This window comes from Cariama cristata, unplaced genomic scaffold (assembly GCF_000690535.1).
Source record: "Cariama cristata isolate BGI_N322 unplaced genomic scaffold, ASM69053v1 scaffold12288, whole genome shotgun sequence".
Taxonomy (NCBI): Eukaryota; Metazoa; Chordata; class Aves; order Cariamiformes; family Cariamidae; genus Cariama; species Cariama cristata.
Genome location: NW_009630701.1, coordinates 16,096 through 40,544, shown reverse-complemented (window position 1 = coordinate 40,544; position 24,449 = coordinate 16,096). Strand labels below are relative to the sequence as shown.

Below are 24,449 nucleotides of genomic sequence, written 5' to 3'. Positions count from 1 at the left end.
GAATGTACTTTTGAGTTTATCCTGCCCCTCTCCACCCAATCCAAATTAAAACTGATCTCTGAAATTTAAGAGAGTGTTTCCCGTCCTTTCTTCTGCACTTGAGAACAGTTTTGCTTACTTGATTTATGTTGGTTGCATTTGAATCTTATATATTACATACTTGTTTCTCAGGACCACTTCTCTTCTTTGCAAGAAATGCTTCCAGTATCTATACAAAGAGTGGCAGTATCACAATACCATTATTTTTATTAAATCATTATCACTAAAAATTGAGAAATCCGAAGAAAAAAATTGTGTGAAAACACATTAAAAATGTAATACTGATATATTGATGAGAAATAATCAAAAAACAAAACAGGAATTGAGTTCCTGAAGGTTTTAAATTAATAATTTATCTTTACTTTTTTTCTTTTTTACAATAAGTTGATGTTTCTTCTTCAACTTTTCAGGCACAGGTACCTTTGGGCGTGTTCATCTGGTGAGGGAAAAAATGGCCAAACGTTACTTTGCACTGAAAGTAATGAGCATTCCTGATGTTATTCGACTGAAGCAAGAGCAACATGTGCACAATGAAAAGTCAGTCTTGAAAGAAGTCAACCACCCCTTTTTGATCAGATTGTAAGTTGTTGTATTTTTTTTTAATTCATTTAACTTGTATATAAAGTGCAGTTAAAGTGTTCCAGAGTCTCACTTCAAGTTCTTGTGTACTTAACCAACACCAAGCATTTAATTTCTGTTATGTAATCTAGACTAAAATAGACTTCAGACTAAAATATTTATTATAGAACAATCAATTTAAAATCAACAGGCATAACTTAAACATTTAAGCAGTAATTTATTACAAGCTTTTCTCTATCTCTGATTATCATACTGCAGAACAGAAATTTTCTTAAGTGAGGGGAAAATACCAATGAAGAAATGTTAGGACTGGCTCATCAAAATAACTTCTAGAATGATTCTTCATGTTAGAATGGTGATAAAAGAAGTATTTCTACATATATATGTCCTGTAGATACCTAGATAAAGATAGAATTAGATTTGAGTATCTACTTTTTGAAAATTTGTGAACTTTAATTTTGCAATCTTTAAAGAGTTTAAATGACTGCAGCACTTCTTAGGCTTTGTTATTTCCATATTTGAGGTTAAGTGATGGAGCATATTGAGAAATAGGATTTAAACACAGTTCATGAAGAATACTTTTTTTAGTAGGTTGTAGTGTTTCTAATGATCCGAATGATCCCTTTATTAAGGAGAGAAGTCATCATACTTTTTCTGTTCCCAGCATCACAACACCTTTTGTATATCTGAGTCCGTATCTATTAATGGGATAACTAACCCTCTGGGTAACTGCGCAGTTAATTTCCATTTATATTTTCTCATGCATGGATACCGGGCCATTGACCAAGATTTGTTTTGCATTTACCTGCCTTTATCAGTTTTACATAAAATTAGACAAAATTAAGCTTAGTTAATCTGTTAGCTGCAAGGGAGTACAGCCTCCTCCTAGGGCTAAGAAAGTATCAGGGAAAAGAAGAGGCAGAAGCATGCCAGTCATCTGAAAGATGGAAAGAACCCTGTAGGAGGAGGCTTTTTCCTTGGTGTGCTGTTGCTTTTTTGCAGCATTATGATGCCATTAGTTTCCAGCCAGCGTTCAGAAATCTTGTGTGCAGTGCAGTATCAGTAAGATGAGTTCTAGGGTATGTGGAGTTTGAGATGCATGCAGGAAAGCAAGATGGAGAGGCCGAGTACATCTGGTTAGAGTGGTTAAAATATGGATGGAACAGGAGGAACAGGGTTTTATATGTATGTCTGTGTACATATGTGAATTCTTTAAAAAAAAAAAACCCTACTGAAACCAGCAAACAAGCAAAAAAACCAACCCAGTACATCTGTGCATCTGAACAGTGCAACAAGTATGGGAACAGAGAAACTTGAGTAAGAAGTCAGGGAGAAAGACAGGGATGTGAGGGTTGGTGTCCATACAGAAGGGATCAAAAATCCAAACTGATAAGTTTTCTTGGATTGCATTCATGCCTTATTTCCAAAATATCAGATTTTTAAAATCGCCAAAGGAAGGACACAGTTCAAATGGAAGTTCACTTGTGTGCAAGGCAAAAGATCTTCCTCTCTTCTAGCTCTCTGCCTTTTCTGTTGACATGTTCAGTGAGATGCTGCATCAGCTATGGTCATGTAATTGTCCATGTGATGCTTTTGTCCCTTGGAAAAAGACTCAAAGCAATCTAGCTGAAATGAGGTAGTTAAAATTTAAGTCATGTTAATATTTGTGTGCTTTAGGTTAAACAAGCATTCATGGACGATTATCACTGACTATGTGACAAAACTTTATGCAGCTTTTTGTGCGGCTACCAACTTCTTTCAACCACCTCCTCCTCTGCCCAATACGTGGTTTTTTTCATGAATTCTTTGACTTTAATTGGTCAACAAAAAGGGGGAAAAATTGCTATATAGTTCTGCTTCAGTGCCTTTGAACTGTGTTATCTACATGGTCTGGTTTTTGTATTCTCAATTAGCATCACCATCTTAAACACGGATAGTATCTTCTGGTTGCAAACCAAGGAATATGTGTCAGTGCAGCATAATACTGTATTTTTTTAGCACTTTATGATGGAGAATTTTAAAGTAATGCTGCACATAAATTATTTCTGGTGTTCATCCTTCCTAGATCTTCCTATATATAAAGATTTTTATATAAGATTTTTTTTTTCTTTTTCCTATTACTTTTGAGAAATGCTTTTCCTGCATGTAGGGAGATTCTGTTTTTCTGTAGATATTGAAGTTATTTATCTACTTTTTTTTTAAAGTGTTTTTTGGAAACGCTTGATTGGTGCTCTTGCAACAACTGGTCACTGGAGACTCCTAGGCAATCTTTACTGACATGTTTGAGTGACGTGTCATACCTCTGTGGGTGCAGCAGTTCATATTGTGCTGTAATTTTGATAGGTATCTTTGATTTTCTTTCAAGAGAACAACAATTAATAAAAATCAGCTGTGTCTTATAGTCCTATAAGCTAAAATAAGTTATTTGTGTGTAAGAGTTCACAATGGCATCCAGAGTTCATGTAATGAAGTTGAATTGTAAAGTTGCGTGACACCATGCATATTATTCTAATCACAGCTTCTGGGATATTTTCCTTTTTTGTATTAAAATACCATTTAAAGCAATCTGCATTGCAAATAATAAAGTTCTTTATTTTACTATTTTTCACATATACCAAATAATGTATTTATCTTTCCATGGACAGACAAACCATTAAGAGTCAGTTCTTGAAAAACTTCATTCCAGTAGAAATACTGTGTGTAGATCTTCCATTTTTTTCCTCAGTATTCTCTGTCCGATTTTACCCTTCCTCTCCCCTGTACGTGTTTTTTTAAATATGTGGTTTGCTTTGTTTTGACCATTCCTGTTCCTCTTTCTTTGTTTATTGTAGGTGCAACTTTGCCTAACTACTTAAAATACATCTCAGAAGTGTTTTTGCATAGTCAATAAAGATACTATGAACATTATCAATAGCCAATTAATGATGTTGATGACTTTGTGATAGGGTAGTAGTGCCATAAAAGCAAAAGGCAAGCCTGAGCTCTGCTTCCTTCATCACTTTGAAGGAATGGAGGAGCTGTTGCTGATGTCTGTCTCATTTTCTTGGTTGCCTCAGTGCCAGTATCAAGAAAGAAAATCTTACTGACCAAAAGTCTCTCATGAGTTTGGGAGCTCAGTTTCCTCTGCTTTTATCTTTCTTGAGACTCTGTGCCTTGATTAGGAACCAGCTAATGAAGGGGGGAGAGAAAAGGATATTTGATCTTTCCGTTCTTATGAAACTGCAGAAGCAGTTACTAGAAGTTGAAGTAATTTCTATTCTTGTATCAATAAAGTAGGTAGGGATACAGTGTTCTTTATCTATTGTCATAGTAATAGGGGTAGCTGTGTTTTTAAAAATGGTAGAATATTCTTCAAGGTGTTACCAGACACTTATTTTCTTCTTAACTGTTGAGTTACATTTGGGTCTGTGGTATGTGAGTTGTTTAATGTGGGTAGAAAGAAAAACAGTTTAGTGTTGGGGAATGTGGGAGAGAAGATTCTTGTATTCTGTAATGAAACATTTGAAAGCCACATGGAATGATTTTCTTCCTTAGCTGCTCTTTACTGCCTTCTAGTAATGACTGTACCACAATAATAGTTCTTAAATTTAAGGCAACAGTCTGAGGAATGGAAGGTACTTATCATTAGGTTAATTCTGAGGTACAGAAATAAGTCTTGTTTTGCTGTCATTTTTGCTTTTCTGTTGCTTTTGTTAAAGATACTGTAAAAGAGCAAGCATTGTGATCTGGTGCTTTAGTTGAGATTGTGTATTTCCTGGGAGGGAGAGACAGGAGAGGGGAAGGAAAACTCTGGTGTCTTGTTTTTGAACATATCGTCATAAACATCTTTACAAAAGCAGATTCTGCTCACCCCCCATCACTTTGGCAATATTTGATTAAATAAAATGTAAAGTGTGTGAGAATCTTCTAGTCTTGGCAGACTGGCAGTATACCAAGTCACTTATTAGGTGCTCGGCAGAGACCGGTTTTATAGAATGTAACAGAGTCTTATCAGTTAGACTTTCTTTTCTGGACTGCGCTGTGCGCATCCTGAGTTAGTTGTTTTACCTTTCCAGTGAAGTCAGCAACTTGAATGTCTGTTACATAATCCTGCTAGATTCTTCGGGTTTTAGTATTTGTGGAATAGGAACCATTAATTATGTACATAGTTGGGGCAACAGAGATCGTTTTACAGAAATTTACTTCTAAACAAATCAGAGAGATAAGTTGTTTATTCAATAAAATAATATTTTTATTACAGATTTTGGACCAACCATGATGAACGTTTTTTATACATGTTAATGGAATATGTGCCAGGAGGAGAACTTTTTAGTTACCTGCGCAACATGGGGCGTTTCAACAACAGCACAGGACTGTTTTACTCTACAGAAATTATTTGTGCAATAGAATACCTGCACTCCAAAGAAATAGTTTACAGAGACTTAAAACCTGAAAATATATTGCTAGACAAAGAAGGACATATCAAGCTTACTGATTTTGGCTTTGCTAAAAAACTGGTGGATAGGTAAGTAGGTTTTTGTTATGGTAATTACATTTTGCATGTTAAACAAGAAAAAAAGTTTGATTTCAGAGCTCAGCATTTTACCTAATAATCCATGTGATTCACACATGTCAAATCCCTTAATATGAAGGAAATGGTCATCTTAAAATGACTGCATGGAAACCAATATTACACCTTACGTATAACTAGGAGCAATATCACATATAAGCTACTGTAGAAAAATATTTTTATATGAGTAGTTTTATATATTTTTCAGCAGTCATCTTTTAAAAAGGGAGTTCAGTGGTGTAATATGAGCAAATATTGAGATATGTACATCAGTATGTTAAAGAAGTCGTTAACCTTCCATACACGTTGAATTGCTGAATGTTTTGTAAGTCGTGTTTCCTTCTGCTCTCTGTTTACAGAGATTTTTGAAATGTGGGAGTAACATTTTAAAGCAGGATACTGTGTTTTCACTAGCCTGTTGCTAAAATGGAACTGCAAAATCTAGACAGAAACAATAAGGCCAACTTCAGCAGAAGTGATCTGTTTACCTAACTTCTACAATACTGTCAGCCTTATGTCCGTTTACTAGCATATGTAAACTTTTTGATAATGCAGACTTTTTTTCCATAGTGATTTCTCTGTTCTCTCTGAACTATTCTTCCAAGATTATAATACACGTTATTAAAGGGAAGCAAGAGCTGTCATTGAGATTCAAAAAAGGGAGGAAAAAACTAGCCTGTCGTATTAGAAAAGTGGTGTGACAAGGCTTGGTATTATGCCCTTGGGCGACCTCATGAGAGACCATATCTGATTGTTCTAGTTGAGGCAGCCTAGTAAGCGAGTGTAGGCGTTACATAGGTGCTCATCCTCTTCGCTCAGCTGTTTGTCTGTCTGATGATGCTTTTGCAACAGTTCGGGGCGGGGGCGGGGGATTCTACAAGATCAATTTGAAATGAAGGTGGATCTGAGGGAGCTACTCTTAATGGATCCCTTATGAAGTAAAAGTCAGATGAGACAAATCAAATCATGTTATGGAAGTCATAAAGATTGCTTCCGTATGGGTTACAGGCTCACAGTGCTGGGTTGCCTTGGCATGGAAGGATGGTAGGCAACTAATAGGAACGCTGGTTCTGTTCACCCTTAAGGTCTAAAAGTCTGTTTTAAAACCATAGCCCTTTAATATCAACATGTTTTATTGAATTCAGTTTCCACTGAGCAAGCAGATAGGTCTACAAATGTTGGCTTTTTTTTTTTTTTTGTATTCTCTTCTTAAATCAGAATAACTTTTTGCAGGAAAAGGTAAGGCTACTTCCATGTGAGAAGGCAGGATGATCTCTTTTCATACAAATTCTTACAACTTCCTTTTTACATGTAGATACTGCCACTTAGTGGTTATTGTTAATTTGGATTTCTGTGGGTTTTAAGGCGCAACAGAAGTAACCCTTCATTAAATAAGGTGATAGTTCACATTGGAGTGTATTTTTCAATCTGGAAGATGAATCTATAAGAGTAAATTTGTTCAAATGTGTTTTAGGACATCAAAGCATGTTATCACTACTGGTTTTAATTGGTTTTTTGCATCCCGTATTGCTGGGGAGGACAGTGAGGTTGATCAGTTTGTGTTGAACTGAATCATAGAACACTATAATAATTTTATATTTGTAGCCGATTTACCAATAAATGTACAACAGGTAATGTAAATACAGAACATAAAGGTGGAAGGAGCAAGGACTTTATCAGTTAGGACACACTATGCAAGTTTGGGTTTATGTTGTGGGTTTTTTTGGTGGTTGTTTTTTGGTTTTGGGTTTTTTTTTAGGAACTACATAGTGTTCTCTCCACTAGCTGTAATCATTTTCAAAACACTGGTTTTCTCACTGTAAAAATACACAGTTATGAGCAATTTACCTGCTAATGCACTCCAGTAGGTTATTTTGTTTCATAGACTCTTTGTTCAAAAATACAGGAGATGTTTTGTCATTTTTATACATGGAAACATCTGTACACATGAACCTTATGTGTACGTATGTGAGTATGTGTATATATGTAGTGTATATGAATTGCAAAAATAAACCACAAAGTATATATGTTTTTCAAACAACTGTGAGGAACCCTGCCACTTAAGACCAACAAACATATTTGTAGAGAAGAGAAGACATGATATGTAAAATAAAACATGATCTGCAGAAGACCTTCAATACAATTCCACATTCTTGATACATAATACTTCCCATGAATGATTCTATAGTTGCTTAATTGAGATTTTTCTGTACGCATTTTACAGTGCGTTACCATATGTGAAAAGGTGAAGTGTTCACCGTGTCCACCTACAATTAAGCTGGTCTTTAGAGAGAGTTGACTGGCTTGTAGCTCGTGTTCCCACTGTGGGAAGCAGCCTGCACATTTACCTTCTTATTAGTACATTTTCTGAAGGGCTAGACTCTATTTTTTTTTTTTTTCCTAGAGAAAGAGGAAAAAGAGGAGATTTTCTTGCCTCCTGTTCCTTATTGATATGTCCTTCTATTTATCCTTGTTCATCCCTTTTTGGTCCTAATGTACTTTTAAAAATGCTAAATTTTTCTCCAAAACAGTGTATCTTTCCCTCAACTGCTGTTTATTTCTTCTCTTTTCCACCTTGGTGTTGCTTAACTGAAGACTTAATAACTTTTCAGTTTCTTCTAAGTACATTCACATAAAATAGATGTGCCACTACTTTAAAAAAAGGGCAATGTCAAGAAAAAAGATGGGGAGGGGGTATTTATAAGTGATTGTTACCTGAAGGATGTAGAAAGGATTTGCTTTGAACTTTATAACCATTACATTTTTAGACCTTTCTTTTTCTGGAAAGAATATACCATTTTTGGGGTATAGTATATCCGTTAATCATGTTTCTGATCTTCTCACTTGTTTTTTTTTGTTTGTTTGGTTTTTTTAATTCCTATGTTCTTTCAGGAGAGCACGAAACTAAAGTTCATAGAATTCTGTCCTTTTTTCATGCACAGCTTTCACTCAGAATGTTATGAAAGGTTTTGGTAAAGTTAGGACTTTTATTTTTTTAGTAGGTTTTGTTGGTTTTTTTTTTTTGAGGAAAGTTACTCACTGTTAATTCTAGTTTGTTGTGTTTACATTCCTCAAAAAAGAATAATTTAAACTATGAAATTCTTCCTGGAAACTTGAGAAGTGATTAACCTTAAAGATGTTGGGGATACTTCTGCAGCGTTGCTTAAGCTGGATGTGCCTCATGACTGTTCTGCAGAGTGGATTGAAGAGAAAAAAACAGAACAAGACACAGCAAGTCTTGTTTGCAAAGTGTATTGTTTGTCACTGTAGAAGCAAGAATGTCTTGCGGAACAAACTTTTGTGGGCTGTAAACAAAGCAGTCTCCATTGAATATAATTATGGAGAAACTCCCAGAAGAGAATACTGAAAAGGACATTGTTGTTAATCTCTGGCTCATATGCAAGAAGCATGTCAGGGGCTACAGAGGTGGATGCTGAATGGTGTGGAATGTTAAAATACATTAACCATCGAGACATAGCATCTTCAAATAATACTGTTAACAAGTCCTGCAGATAGCTTGTCTTTGTAACCAGAGTAGATTCTTTGTTTTATTTTCATGTTTTAAAATTACGTGTTCAACCTTGTCAACTATAGCTTACCTGTATTTCAGCTTTTATCTTGAAAACCCCAAACAGGGGACTTTTTATAACAGTTTGAAGGAAACAGTCTATTCTTATTTTTCTGCTTTATAACTTATCTTCAAAAGAAAGATCTGGATTTTCAGATGAATATGTAACAGTCATGAAATAGTAATGATGAGAAAAAAATACTGCAGGTGATGTGATCTTTCTACAGAATTTACTTGATGCATTTTCCAAAACATTAAATAGTTTGTTTCATGACCAACAAAAGAGGAAATACAAGTCATGATGTTATGGCACGAATACACAGCTTGATAAAGAATTTGAGCTTCCTCCAAGTTTTTGTGTCGTTAGTAAACATAAATTTCTTGATTGACATTAAGAGAAGTGGATGACCTGCTGGTGGTAATAGATTTTATTTCCTAGTGCAGCTAAGGGACTTTAGGTTATGTTGGCCTTTTCTTAATTTGTGGCTGTCCTTTTGCTTGAATAAAAAAATCTTGTTATTAATCTGTATGGTAATTCAGGGTCATTTTAGCTACATTGTCACGGGCAAATTGTGTGGGTCCTGGAAGTCATGGTCAAATGTGAGACTGATTTTTTTTGTATGTAAATGACCTTGATCAGGAATGAAAACCACCAAAGACTGCATCTTCACTGAATTTGTGCATTCATAGTGTTGGCAGTTTTTGGCGAGGAGAGGATGACTGTTGTGGGGCATTGTCCTACAAACCATCTGCCTTGTCCATTAAAACAAGCGTGCTTGCAGTCTGCTTTATTTGTACAGCCCTTCTTCCCAAATACAGTAGAACTGGCAACTGCTTCATTTGCAGAGCTGGCTAAATCACTATGAATAAAAATTCATATGATGGATTGTAATGCAGCTTTTTTAATTTGGGGAAGGGACAACTATTTTGTTTTAAAAGACCGCAAAGCTTTGCTGTTTTTCCTAATTACCGGGTCCTGATCTAGGCCACTGCTAGGTGGCAGCAATGTGTAAAGCAGTGCTGTACGTAAGAATTTTCTTGAGTATACTTGATTTTGAAAATGAGAGTTTGGTATAATTTTTATTGCTGGAAAATATAAAGATGTATTCTTTACACTAATGAATGTAGTTTCAAGAACCATGGAGCACATGGGTGCATTCTGACAGTTTAGCTGGAATAGTTTAGCTTTTGCCATATTAAAATCAAGCTTAAAGAAATTCAACTCTGTGCATCATAACTCTTCATTTAAAGTCTTGACTGGTTGTACAGCTCTTCTTCCTTGATCCTAAGGAGTTTTATGAATCAAGGCTAAGGCTTAAAAAAAAAAACAAACAAAAAAAAAAAGGAAAACAAGGGGGAAAAAAAAACCAAACAAAAACTGTGTTAAAAATAATTCTGCAATCTCAGAAAAATGTATTATTTAATCTTAAAAAAAAAACTTGACAGTCTGAGATTCCGTCAGGGCACATCTTGAGTATCCATTTACAGTTAGGAAAATGGAGGTTTATTAAGATTAGCAGAACAGTGGTAGGAAAAACTAGAAGTTGAAAGCAGTGTACGTTACTTCTAAAGGTGATTGCTATTCATCTTAATGCAATTGTTCGGGACCATGTTACCAGTTTGATTGGAGAAGGTTCTTCCTGGACTCAAAAATAAAACAGTTTCTTTTGCTGCGAGTTAGAAATTGAGTGCAGTGGCCGTCAATTTTGTGGTTGTATTCTTTGTCATATCTTACCTAAACTCTTCTTAAAATGCAATATGCTTTTTTCTTTCGTATTCCATACTGTTATTTCATCCTGTCTTAAATTGGTGAGCACTTTTTCAAAGTTTCATCTTTTGACTTGCTATCGGGGAACTGTAATTTATTCGAAATGAAAGCACATTTTTTTCTCTAGCGCATATTTAAACATGTCAAGATAGTGAAGCCAGGCAAATTCTACATGGGTATTTTTATGAAGAAGAGTTCACATTTCTGAAAGAAATGGTTTCAGAATATTCTTTGTTTCAAGTTGTAATTTGGTCTTTGTAAACATTAAGTGCTTAGCTTCAATTTATTTCACAAATTTATAGAACTTGAAATATACATTTCAATTAGGTAGCAATATACCACTTTTATATCTGAACTTATATTAAGAAAACTATGACTATAAATGACATTAAAATGCATAAAAATAGTATTACTTATTTCACACTTGCTTAACTACACCTTGTAAATATTTTAAATAATTAAAAATACAAAATATTTTCCTTTTAATGGATATTATGGAAATGATGACCAGTTACATTTCAATGCTATTTGAAAAAGTTACTTAGATTGTAAAAGGAATCTTACTTGTGTCTGCAGCTATTTATTGACTGAAATTACTACTTTTTTATCTCCACCACTTCCCTTTGTGTTTTTCTAAACAAAAATCTTTCCTTTTGCTGGAAAAGGCCAATAAGCTTGCCTTTTGCTGGGCCTGTCAGAAGTAGTCTATGAACTCCTAGAGTCTGCAGCTTACAGGGTGAAAACCACTGTTAATAATTTCAAAGCAGTGTATAGCCTAATGGATAGAGTGCTATACCAGCAGTCAGGAAACTTAGTGCACAGATATTTCCTGCAGCCAAGAAGTTTCTCAATTTCCATATATCTCTGTTACAGGAGAATTGGAGAGCATCATCAAAGCAGACTTTTTTAGATCTTGTAGAGGTCTTTTTCTTTTTTCTCTTGTTCCTATAAACAATAAATACATAGGTATATGTTGGGTACTTCCTATGTCTGTGTTTGTGTTTTTTCTATTACTGTTATTTCAGTTTCACTTAAGTCTGGTTTTGTTGTTTGTTTTGTGGTTGTGTTTTTTTTTTTTGCCTTTTTTTTTCCCCTTCTTTTCCTCCCAGGACATGGACGCTCTGTGGCACTCCTGAGTACCTTGCACCAGAAGTTATACAAAGCAAAGGCCATGGAAGAGCTGTGGATTGGTGGGCCCTAGGAATTCTTATATTTGAGATGTTGTCAGGGTAAGCAATAATGATTACTATATCACAGCAGTATTATGTAGTAGAGTAATACACGATTCTTTACTAGTTCTGTTTACGATATTCGGAATAGCAAATTTGGGCTAAATTTATTGTTGATATACCAGTTTCATTTCTGCCTCTGAAGAAAGGAATTAGGAAGCTGTACAAAAGAACATATATCACTGTTGTTACAGAGATTTTTTAGGGTTTTGAGTTTGTTGGTTTTGTTTGGTTTTTGGTGGTTTTGGTTTTTTTGCTTAAGACTTTTTTAACAGTTGCTCTTTTCCTTTTATCTGTTTTGGATTTTGAGTTTTTTGTATAAAATCCTTTATATTTAAAGGGTGAAGAAGAGAACTACCAGTTTTCTTTGAAACTTCTGTAATTAATTTCTAGCATAGTGAAGTAATATTTTCAGTGGGAGATTTAGTCTGTAAAAATGTATAGTGGCATGCAGGAAGACTTGTATTAGTACAGCTTGTATTACTACTGAGCACTGGTTTTCTTTAAACCAAAGAAAAAAGAACAGGGAAGAGCATAAAAGATCTGTTTGGAAATCAGTTTATTCGAATGCCATTTTTAATGTTTTGGAATTTGCTTGATAAGCGACGTTTCCAAAAGTTACAAATGCAAACTGAAGAGAGACTTTCTGGCGTTAATATAATTAACTGTTTCTGACTTTAAGTGTTAGGTAGATAAAAGTGTCTTAATTTGCTCTTGATTTCAAAAAAGAAATACTATGTTCAGTAAAATAAATAACTGGTTTAGGGAGAACATGAAATTCTGCTTGTGTACTGAATAAGGCATCCACATGTTTTTGCTTGGTTTTTGTCTTGGCTGTATCTTTTGAAGGTACTTGTGCAAAAAAAAAAAAGGGAGGAATTTTGAAAGAAATCGGTTTTGCCATGGTTGGTGCAGTAGTACAAATGCAGATGAAAGCAAGACTTTCGTAGCTTTGGAAGAAACATAGTCTATTCCATTATTTTAGGTTTCATAGTCATCAGAACTTCTTTTTGGTACCAGGCACAGTGTGCTCTGTGCCTTCTCACTCCCTGAGCGTGCGTCAGGTTTGCTTCTATGGCCCTTCGTTCTGGATCTGCAAACCCATAGAGTGGGTGGAACAAAAACACCCTTGCGTGGATTTATTCTCCCTTTTCTCTATGCAGTACTGTCAGTTCAGGGTGACTTTGATGGCTCATCTGGTGTTTGGTGTTTGTTCGTCAGATTGCCTGAGACGGCAGTTCCCCGACAGATGATCACTTCAGAGCTCCAGTCCATCACATGTGCTTGCTGTGAAAAAGTCCACCCAATAGCATGAAAACTTTATCCCAGGACAGCATTACTGCCTGCTGCTTGTTTTCTTAATGTCCTGAAGGCTTGCATATGCATTTACTTTGAATCTCAAGGCAATTTCTGGACAGAAAAAGCATAAAAAGATACTAATAGTTCGCTACTGACCCAGGCAGGCTTGGCTGTCTGGTCTAATAAAAAGTTGTTATTTATGTAGGCTATCTGTGCAGAGGCCAGGCTTCACCTTCCTTGCACTGCTGCCTGTAAAGGTGAGCGGCCCAGGTTGGTCAAGGGAATCCTTCTCGGAAGGATGAAAGGAGTAAGAGATTCCCAGCCGCCTTGTTGCCACTAATCTTAGTCCTAGGCAGGATGGACTGTAGATAAAAGTGTCAGGTGCTGTAACATGAGCGCAGGTGCTGCAGTCTCTCAGCTGTAGTCTGAGCGATTTACCTTCCTGCCACAGGTTTCGGTGGGACCACTCTCTGTTTGGTCTGTGTGGTCTCAGTGTAAGTGGATATTGGGCGTTTTTCCTTTCTGTGCCTTACAGAGATGTAGATAGGATTCTCTCTTCTAAAGCAGTAATAGAAACATGATTTCCAAAGTTAACATGCTGACTGCAGGTGATAGTCAAGCAAGATGTCATCTGTGGAGTCAGTGAGACCTCGAGACTGCAGGGCACTGAAGTATGACTGCTATATATTCTACTGAAGTATGAGCAGTATATTTTCTTCATTAAAAAAGGGAGCAGCTGCAGTCATCTCTGTCTAGGATCTTCTGTGTCCTGATACTATCTGGCTCAAGTGATGACATCTGGATTCCCCCAAGCTTAATATAAACACTTTGGGTATAGAGACTCTTAACGAGTAGAGATAAATTACACATTTCTAAAAGGCAACTGAAATCTTATATAGACTGATTTGACAGAGTAGCTGCCTGCTGCAAGTAAGTTTTATAACGGTTTTTACTAAGTAATACTTGTAGCTGCCTGCTGCTGCAAGTTTTGTAATGGTTTTTACTACAGTATTTGTGTAGACATGCTCTTTGTAATGGTTATTTGCTGCTTTTTATTTTTTGGAGTTTGAGTGGAATCCCTATCCAAAGCTGGGTTGGGGATTCCACCCATGTTTGTTTGGTTGTGGTTTTTTGTTTGGAGGTTTGAGTTCGGGGTTTTTTGGGATGGGGAGCATAGATTGATACTCCTTGCCTAGGATTTTTAAGATTCTGGGGTTTGGGGGGTTGAGGAGGGCAGGGATTGTGGCTTGTATGTGTTTTCTTTAGGAGGGCAGGTTGTCATAAAGGGCATATGCTTTTAGCATTTTATCAGCTTTTCACTGCTGTTGGCAGTAGTGTTTTAAAACACTTTTCCTCAACAACTCAAGATGCGGCTTAATATTTGCTGTCAAGGCTTTTAATGCAAAAACAGTCTTGGGTAACTTTATCCCTTAAAATTCAAAGAAAATTTAAGAATTATGAAAATAATTTGAAGGTGAACAAAACCTGACTTCAAGACTAAGTTATTGTCTGCAAGTAAATTACTTAAGACGTTTGGTAGTTATTTCCTGAAGTTACTCTCTCTGAAACCTAAAAACAGTCTAAAAGATTTGGTAGATATGTGCATAAGGAAATGGTCTCTCTAAAACCAAACAAACAAACCCACACTTTCCTGTTCTGCAGTGTCTTATTTCTCCAAGTTAATCTCTGGAGGCCCATGGAATTTTAGTTCTGTACATACTAGATTTAAGGCAAAGTCCCATTTAGGTTTAAAATAGTAAAATATAGGAAGGGGAAAGAACAAGGAGAACTAGGGGTGAGAAGTCTTTACAGAACAGATTAGTAATATCAAGTTCATAGAGTTAATCTAAACAAACTAAACAAACTGTCAAGTTGAAAGATCTATTTTGAGTAAATGTGTTCTGTTACAGTCTACCGTAGAGGAAAATATACTTGTTATTAATGTTAGATATGTTAGGTCATAATTGTACTGTCACCAGATGTGTAGGTAACTGAATTTTCTCATTTAATGAGGGCTTTGTGGTTTTAGTTTTTGCTTTGGTGGTCATATGTGACGTGGTGGTCTATTCTTTTAGGTAGCTAATGGTTCCTGTCTACGGTTTCATATTCTCAGACCTGTGTGTTTTCCCTTGAGGTTTTACAACTTCTCTTCAGTGCTAAAACTATCTGTTATCTTTGAGACCAATGTCAGTGCCATTGTTATGTGTCAGTTAGCAAAAGGAATGGTTTGCAGCTGTTGACTCATACAGAGATACATTTTTTTAGCTTCTTTTCAGTTGGTGGAAAAAAGGCAGCTGTTTGTATATGTGTTATGATGTGAAGACAGTCTGAAACTCAAGGGGGGTTTTGTTGATTTGTTAGGTAGCTTCCAGCACAATACTTGCATTGTTTTGTCTAAAATCTGTGCTGTGTTGAAGATTGACATTTACAAGTAGTATCAAAGTTAAGTTACTTAGTTTGTCCATAAGAAAACTCTGTAATTTCTCAAAGCTATTCTCATTTTACGTACAATTCAAATGCACTTCAAGCAGTATTGCCATTAAATTATTATATAACCAAGTGTGATTTAAGTTTCTCTCAAGAATTCTAGGCATAGTAATTTCAGATTTTCAGAGTGCAAAAGCAGAGAGCTATGTAAACATATGCAAATATGTAAAAACTTACACATACTTATTCTTCTTGATTTCACACCTCAGTAGTGTACAGAACATTTGGAGATGGAGGGAAAAACCTTGCATTTCGTATCAGTCTGCGTACTGCAGCTGGCACCTTTGTAATACATGGTTACAGAGTCTCATTCTAGTTGCTTTATGCGTTTATAGATGCTAGTATGTAATAACAAATACAAAATTGGGAATTGAGTGTAGCATTTTGTCAACTTGCTTTGGAGAATGTGAGCAACATAACATTGCCTGACTAAAAAAGAAACTGTATGATAGTCTCCATGGTGTGGGAAAATTTTATATCTATCATGTTTTCCTTGTTCTTTTGTGTCAAAGCAGGAATCTATAAACACACAAATTTTTTTTTTTTTTTTCCTGAGATTCTTATGGTTTTCCAGTTTTTCTAGTTGAGACTATTCAGTTTTTCATAATGAAACTACTCTGGCTTTCTGAACAACACCAATAAATGTTCTTCAGTCTTTCCTTAACCAGATAGTTTTGTCATGTTTTTCTGTATTTGAAGCATTTCTTTTTTTACCTTGTGCATACACACAGCTTTACTTAACTATTCTGATTAAATTTGGTTTTGTCTGTGGCTGAATTATACAATATTTCAAAGGAAATGCTAATCCACTTGACCATCAGCTAAATAATGAAGAAACTAGTACTTCTGAAAACATGTAATGGAAATAATTTATAGCACTTGTTGAGGAATAAGCTAGTTTGAGTAGCATAAAATTAAGGAAAGAATGTGAAATGAAGAAACATTGTTTTCATCCCTGTTTGTGCTACCAATGATTTCCAAAGCCACGAGCACTGTATTTGTGTGTGTACGCAGGCAGTTCAGTTCTCTTAGAAAGTAATTATAGAATGTTACGGAGATGTGAAAATAGTTTTAATGTTGGACTGTAATAGTGATTGGATGTTATTAATCTGGTTGATACTCAAAATCCCTTTTTTTCTATTCTGTAGAGGTTTTGAGACAGAGAGATACTTTGGTCATGTTGCAGATGTCAAGGTGGGACTGAGATTAGCGAATGAGTAGTTAGTTATTCCATTCCCCTAAAAGGTTTCCTGTGGTAACTTCTAAAAAGTTGACTGCCACTCTGAAAACCTGTTGGCACTTGGGTGAAGCTCCTTATACTGACTCTACTGATGGACCCATACTCAGCCTCTTGCAGTAGTTGGGATATGTATTATACTAGTAAAGGAAGCACAACAGAAAACTCTCTCAGTTCTTACTGTAGCTGTAAGACAAGAACTAACCTCTCTGTTAGGTCATAACTTCTTCATTAAGAACTTTCTAGAAAATAGTAAGTGTAGAATTTTAATTGCATCTTGATTTACTGATTATCCTGGGAAGATTATGAAATAAGTACTTTATCTGTCCAACACAAAGACAGCTGCGCTTTGAGTGAATTTCTGAAGTTCTGAACAGTCAGTCTCTTTCAACCTTCTCTAACAAAACATATACTTGAATTCAAGAAGTACAATAAATAACTGAACTGGACAATCTACTTACATGAGGGTCCTTTGACACTTCAGATAGAAACTAGTGAATAAGGGTGTGTCTGCAGTTACAGGACAAAATCAAAAATGGTAATGCTGTTTTGGAAAGCATACCCTTGGGTTTTATAGATAAAGGCAAAGCATTTTTTAACACTGAAAATTTGTTTCATAATTGATGTTTTTTCTGTATTATATAATAAAAATCTCTCTTGTAATACTTCAATTTTAATTCTGTATTCAATGTGTTGCATAAAAAATATTTTCTGTTTTTCAATAGCAGCCTTAACTTAAGTTATTCTTCAAGTTAGTATTTGATTGATGATTCCCTACCAGAAAGAACTATATAATCAATGACTTCTGATGGGAAATACCATAACATAATACTGTTTGTAAGATTTTTAGAAATTCTTTTTCTAACCTCTAAAAATTTGCTGTATTAAAATAGGTTTCCTCCATTTTTTGATGACAATCCATTTGGTATCTATCAGAAGATTCTTGCTGGCAAAATAGATTTCCCGAGGCATTTGGATTTATATGTAAAGTAAGTCCATGACTCCCGACACTGTCTTTTATGTTCTAAACACCTCCTGAGCACTGTTTCTAAAGGATCTTCATAGAAGACCAGATACCAGATTTTGATTTTCTAAAACACCATGTTGGAAGACATTTTAGATTGTTTATTCTTGCAGTCCGAGTAAAATTATATGTTTGGTAGACTTCAAGCTGGAGATATGGTTGTAAGATAGTATCTGCTTCTCTTAGTTTTCTGTGTATTTTGGCATATTAAATGCTTTTCTACCTTGTACGAAGCTCACTGGTGCCAGGCTGGTGCCTGGAAGAAAGAAAAGAGGAGAAATATGAGGAGGTAATTTTATCTGAGTGAAAATTAGGAGAGCAGGAAGCAAACACTAAAGTGTACCTTTATATGCATGTGTACCGGTTAAATCGCTCTCAATGTAACTACTTGAATGAACTTGGATACTTCAGAAGTTCCAGTGTAAAATCAACTTCCACTTGTGATAGCAGGGCCCCAGTTCAGTATGCAGTCTTATATATGCATGTGTGGGTTTTATTCATAATATTTTGCAATCGTCACAGGTATATTGCTAGTGAAATGCTTTTTTCCCTATTTAAAAATTCCGTAATTGAAATAATTGTTAATAAACATTACAACAGAGGAAGTGCAATTTTAAACATGAAGTTTCTCCTCAGAGGCAGAGATTGAGTGAGTGAGGACAGGAATTCTTACATTCCCAGGTTAATCATTCAAGGTATTTTGAAGAAGTGACCTTAGGGATGGCGCTTGCTGTCACCACTAGGTAAATAGATCAAATGTTGTATGACAAATCTAATGAAATCTGTCCAACTTTCTGTGACCTTTTATGAATTCTCTTGCAAAAGCAATCATTTTTTAAGCTTCCATTGACTCATCAGGTGCACTAAATCAAACATATCTACATCACCTTAGGCTGATTAGTGTCTCATATTTGTGTCTGTTATTAACAGAATTTTCCCTTACTATCTTGATGCTGTTTCCAATTTAGTGTAGTCTCATTGTCTCATTTTCCTAACCAGGTCTCTCTTGGGAAGAAAACTGAATATCTCACATAGTATTGTGTGCATTAAAGTATAAGGGTGTGACTGGAAGATGAACAGCTCAAATTAGGCTATTATCTCTAGCAACCTGTCTGACATGGTGAAAGTGCTTAAAAGTAGAGGTGCTGTTAGCTTCTGTTTGTGCTGGACATTCACAAACCAACAGTGATTTCTACTATCCAGAAGATGCCTTGATGCTGTGAAGTTTCCTAGTTATGGTAGTAAGCACACATATGCAGGTTTTGCTCTTCAGTCTAGACATGACTGCCAATGAATTGTAGGATACATTAATCAACATTGTTGTTGATACACCTCTTTCCCAGCATTTCTTATCCAGATGTTCTTTCAGTGTGTGCTTGGCAGCTCGTTCCTGTTACACTCCTGCCTTTAAGGGGTCTCATGGGATTCTGGCTTGGTTTTGGGTGATCTCATTCATTTGCGTGGCTTTACCTGCTTTCTGCAGTGAGTTGTTAGCATAATATATCTCTCTTGTTCTGTCAACCCCTTTTCCTTTTTTTAAACCACAGTACACAGAACTGGATAGTCTTTCACATCTCTGCACCATTAGCTTAAAGCAAGTGCCAAGATTATTTTGTCCTAAGGTGACAACCTGCTTTTTACCTTACTTGTATCCCATTTACTTTCTCTCTCTTCTTCCTGTCAATTGCTTTCTCAGCAAGAATCAAGACTATCTTGGGTCCTGTTACATCCAGGCTATCTCTGAAGCATTAGTGCTATATGGCGTTTATAAAAATTGAACTTTAACTCTATGCTCTTAGGCAGCTAAACTGTTTTTCTTTCTGAACTCTTGAGAAAACTTTTCTACCCAGATGTACTACATCAACTTACTGGTTGACATTTTTCTACCTGACTACCCCCTATCACCTTCCCCCACTTTTTACGTTTTGAATTTGTACCACCTCTGGTTTCCCTCCTGCTGCATGGTGTTCACTGTCTCTTCCTGTGCTATATAACTGCTTTGTGTCTTGCGTAAATGCTGTTCCTTCTGGCCTGAGCTAGCATCTCTTCACATTGCTCTCTACTGTGTCCCTTTCGTTAGCTGCCTTGCAATTTGATCAGATGTTTTCTCCAAGTCTTTTGTCCTGTATGCATGAAGTTCTTGACACATTTGACCATTAGTTCCGATCTCTTCTGAAGAGCAGCTTCTGCCATGATGATGATGATAAATTAACCGACTAGAAATTCCAAAATAAGACTGTCAGCACAGTTTTGTGTTACTTCATTTCTGATAAAACATAAGTATTAATTATGCTTCACCAATATCTTTGGCCACTAATGAGTTTATAAGTTATTTCTTTATATTTTTCTTTTTTTACTTTGGTAAACTTTTCTTTGCAAAGACAGTTTTGGAAATGCCAAATGAAACGTCAATGCTACAGCAGTTTAATGATCATTGGTCTGGAAAGACCTTGATGTAGAATTTCATTCCCCAGATGTATACAGCAACATATCTATTGGATGAACTTTACCATGATCATTTCTAAATTATTCATTAAAAAGGGTGTAATAAAGAAGCACTAAACTATCTATTACTTGTTTGAATTTAATGGATATTTGTGCTATTGAATGCAGCAAATGTCTTCATCTTTAGTGGCAGCACAGTATCACTGAGCAAGCTGATCCCTTAACTGTTCTTTTCTAAGGTGAATTTTTAAAGCAAGCCAAGAATGATCCATTTAATGTTTTCTGGTTAAGTAGGAGTAGGTAACTCCATGATTTATCTTTGGCCATATAGCCTGTGAATCTAGTTCTGTGTTTCTGGATTTCATTTCAGTCCTACTTCTGTTTTAAAGTCTGGTTATAGCCGTTCTTGTAGCTTTCTCCATAAGGAATAGTCTTCTCCGCGAAGAACTAGGAGGAGGTATTTCTGCAAAGGTGACTGTAAAAGGAGTCAGTCACATGATTTAATCTAATCCAAACATTCATTGGGTGGAATGATCATGAGAGTTTTAAAAATTGCTTTCTACCTTGACTTTTTTATTCTCCTTTTATCTGGCAATTGAATATTTTTCCAGTTGAATTGTAGAACTATATTCCTGCCAAATACAACAGCTTTTCAAACAGTCTAGCACATTCACTCTCAGTTCATACTTTCATACTTTTTTTTTTTGTGCATACGCTTTTGTGATTTCAAGGATAGGTGACAGAATACTGTTTCAGTTTTAGGATAGTAGGTGTTACAGTTAGGAATGGAGAGAGGCAGGTGTCTCATTAATATATTTACATTCTTTTCTGTAAATAAAGCTGTTGGGTGTTTTTTTTTAAATCTTCTGCAAAGTTAAATATTTGAATTAGCCATACTTTGTAGATCCCCGGCATTTCATGCAGTATTGCATCTCTCAGGTCTATTTGAGTCTGTAGAAAGAAGAAGGATGGCTAAACTTTTGTTCTTTCCTGTCATTGGTACTTCATGCAATGAGACCAAAATGCTGCTATTCTAAAAATAAATAGCAAAATAATCTTTGAGATAAAAAGTAGCAACTTACAGAAATGTGAAGCCAGATTTTTCTCTCAACTCATAAGTAATCAAGCTAACTCAATAAATTGTGGTACTCGCTTCGATTTATCTTGGAGTTTTTTTGGTGCTTAATATTTGAAGTACTTTACTATTAAAATGGAAGTCTTCTATGTCTCTAAACTTACGTTTGTCTTTTAAAATGTTGATTTAGCTTTATGTGGCACTGTTCAATGAACTAGAATCTCAGGGGAGGCTTTTCATTTTCAATGAAATTAAAGCTTATAGATGTTACTAGTTTTAAGCAGATGATTAGCTCTTCCATGATTTCTCTGAATATTTAACTGCCACAGAATTTAAATGTCAATGTATAAAGTTGAGGGTATGTCTTTATCTGTATTTTTAATATATGTTAGAGTTGTGTTCTGCCAAATAGGTTTAAGATCCATTTTGAGATTTGGAATGCCCAGCAAAATACAAAGAAAGATATGGTGCTACTTGAGGGGGCAGGGGAAAAGAGAGACAGAAAGTTTTCCTCCTTTGTTTCCTGAAAGAGTCTAAAAGGATCTTGCAAAAATTCTGCAAGTTCCTTTTAGAACAGGTTATTCCTTTTTATCATTCACTTTTAAGTGTCCTAAAATGTGAAGGAAATGAATGGGTGAATGAATGGGTATTAGCTGGTCAAAAGGAAGTATGCTCGTATTCTGTAACACTTGTATGCCAGTCAAATATAAACTACGTTTGTTTAACAGAGAACACATTTTCTTTACTGCAGAGACCTTATTAAGAAGCTGCTTGTGGTTGACAGGACAAGACGATTAGGAAATATGAAGGTCAGTATAAAATGTTAGGTGTAATGCAGAACATAGCACAAGGTTGAAAGAGTTCTGTACAAAAGATGTACGATAGCACTTCTATGGCTTTTGATTTTTGTAAGCATGAAATGAGATATATTTTCCCAGAAATTACTTTGGTTGTGCCATCCTAAATGCAAACTTCAGCTGTGTATTTCTGGGAATCATACTCCTATTTGTCTGGATTGATGTTGCCCTTCGTGATGGTTTCCCCACCCCCCGCGCCAAAAGAAAAAAAAAAAAAAAAAGAAAAAAGAAGAAACCCTATCTGTTTTCTGATTAATTTGAAGACTTACATTAGACCACAAACAAGATGCTAAGTCCTGTAGAACGAAGCACCAGCTGATTTGGTTCTTTCTTTGGAGTTGTTTAATAGCAGAAGGAGCACTAATTAAATTTGAAGCTTAAAAATTATTTTAAAGAATATAAGGGTTGTTGTAGTACCATGATGTTTGGTCGTTGTCCTGATAGTTGCTGGTGGGGCTGATTAAGCACAAACAGTCTTCCACCAAGAAGAATTATTCATACTATTCTGAACAGACTTCTGAAGCCAAAAGCTTACTAGTCAGAAATATTCTCACATGTCTCAGGTAGCATTCCAACCTACCTCAGAAATGCAGATATTTATCTGTGATATGTCAGGGAGGAACACAAAGCAGTCCTGTGAATTCTGTGAGATGTCCTGATGTGGTACTACATGTAATGCCAATGATGGCTGTATTACAAGCCTGTTTGATTCTGCAGCTGTGCGGTAGCTGTGGTTCGTAGTACAGTGAGAAGTTAGCTGCGTGTGAACTAACTCAGGTAGTGTAACAGGCTAGCCAAAGCACTGCACAAAACTCAGGTTAGGTTAATTTACCCTTCTGGCAGAGTAAATTAATCCTGTATTCATTGACTTGTTACAGTGTTGCAGATATGTCAATTTGCTTGTGTAATCTTTTAGTTCTTTAGAGACAGCTAAAATTTCTCTTTCCTTGGCCAGAGGAGGTTAGAGGTTTGCTTTTTTGCACAAAGCACAATTTATGGTGTGTATAGGTGAAGAAGGTAAAAGATTCACAGTCATTCAGGTTCCTTGAACACATTATACAAGTACAGATGCTAGAACCTGCTGTCCAAAGCTCCTTTTCAGAGCCTTTTCAGTCACAAACTTAGACTGGTAAGAAAAGTTAGGAAATAAATGTTTTTTCTTAACCTTCCAGTTTCCTTGCAATATTTTTTTGGGTGGCAGCAGGAGGATTCTAGTCAGACTTTCATAAACTGAAAATTTAGAAAGTTCTTGACCAGTGAAAACTTCTATATCTTTTGACAGTTTCAAAGGAAAACAAAAGCAAAAGCAAACCTTGGTTTATTCAAACATGGGTTTTGGGAATTGTGTTTGGCTAGCTTTTGAGTTTTTTTAGTCTGTGGTTTTGGTTTGTTTTGAGGCTTTTCCCTTTTTCCCTACAATTGGCTAAAACATCAAAATCAAAAATAGTTCTAATTAAAGCTGGATTTGGAGTGAGGCTGTCAGTCAGTCTTAAGTCTGATCCTTTTCCACAGTCATAGCTGGTTTAAAAAGATTTAAATCCCATTGGGCATTTTCTGTTGAAGCATTCAATCAGATCTGCTTTTGAGGGAACAAGGTGATAAATTACTCTCCTTGTTGCGTCTTTGGATATGAGCATGGATAGTCACACTCCATATAAATATGAAAAAAACAAATGTGTGGTGTGCTTCATTCCATGGAGCTGCATGTGGTATGAGCTTGAGAGCTGTGCATTAAAACTCTGCTGTGATCAGGCCTGAGACAAAGAACCAGCTGGTTTTCCCCAGTGCTTAATGCCTTGAGAATGAGTCTGTGCCTGAACCAAGCTTCATCCCGGAGAGGGAGGAGAAAAGAAAAAAAAAAAAAAAAAAAAAGACATTTTCATTCTTTATGTACATAATCAAAACAGTCAGCCCAGAGAGAGTACTCATTACGAGACAAATATGCCTTTACCCATATACCTAAAATGAGAACAAATGTTTTCATATGTATACTTTTGTAACAGTACTGAGAAACTCTTGTTGTCAGCACTAAACGTCTGTAATATTTGATGCAACTGCATGCTTCTCAGACATGATTTTTATTTAAGACACATCAGGCCTCAGTTACTTTTTCTGTTAGTGTAAGAATTAGTATGTCTGAGTAAGAAGGATTCTGTAAAATGTTGGAGAAAACAGAAGTGAATAGAACTTGCAGTGAATGGTTTTGTGGGTATTTTAAAGCCTATTCTTTATCTCCCTTGTGTCAGAAGAATGCTGCTAAAAAAACCCAAAACAAACAAACAAACATTTGGAT

The 24,449-nt window shown here is 35.7% G+C and overlaps 1 protein-coding gene across 1 annotated transcript in view; it reads left to right on the top strand.

Annotated features, from left to right (window-relative positions):
• Nucleotides 1-449: 449 nt before the first annotated feature.
• PRKX (protein kinase, X-linked) overlaps nucleotides 450-24,449 on the top strand; it is a gene marked incomplete at its 5' end in the record, with an annotated part of 28,466 nt that continues 4,466 nt past the window's right edge. Inside the window, 5 exons of the mRNA XM_009705657.1 lie at nucleotides 450-618; nucleotides 4,859-5,122; nucleotides 11,613-11,732; nucleotides 17,649-17,744; nucleotides 22,051-22,108. Coding sequence (XP_009703959.1) covers nucleotides 450-618; nucleotides 4,859-5,122; nucleotides 11,613-11,732; nucleotides 17,649-17,744; nucleotides 22,051-22,108 — 707 coding nt within the window. The remainder of the gene's footprint in view (nucleotides 619-4,858; nucleotides 5,123-11,612; nucleotides 11,733-17,648; nucleotides 17,745-22,050; nucleotides 22,109-24,449) is intronic.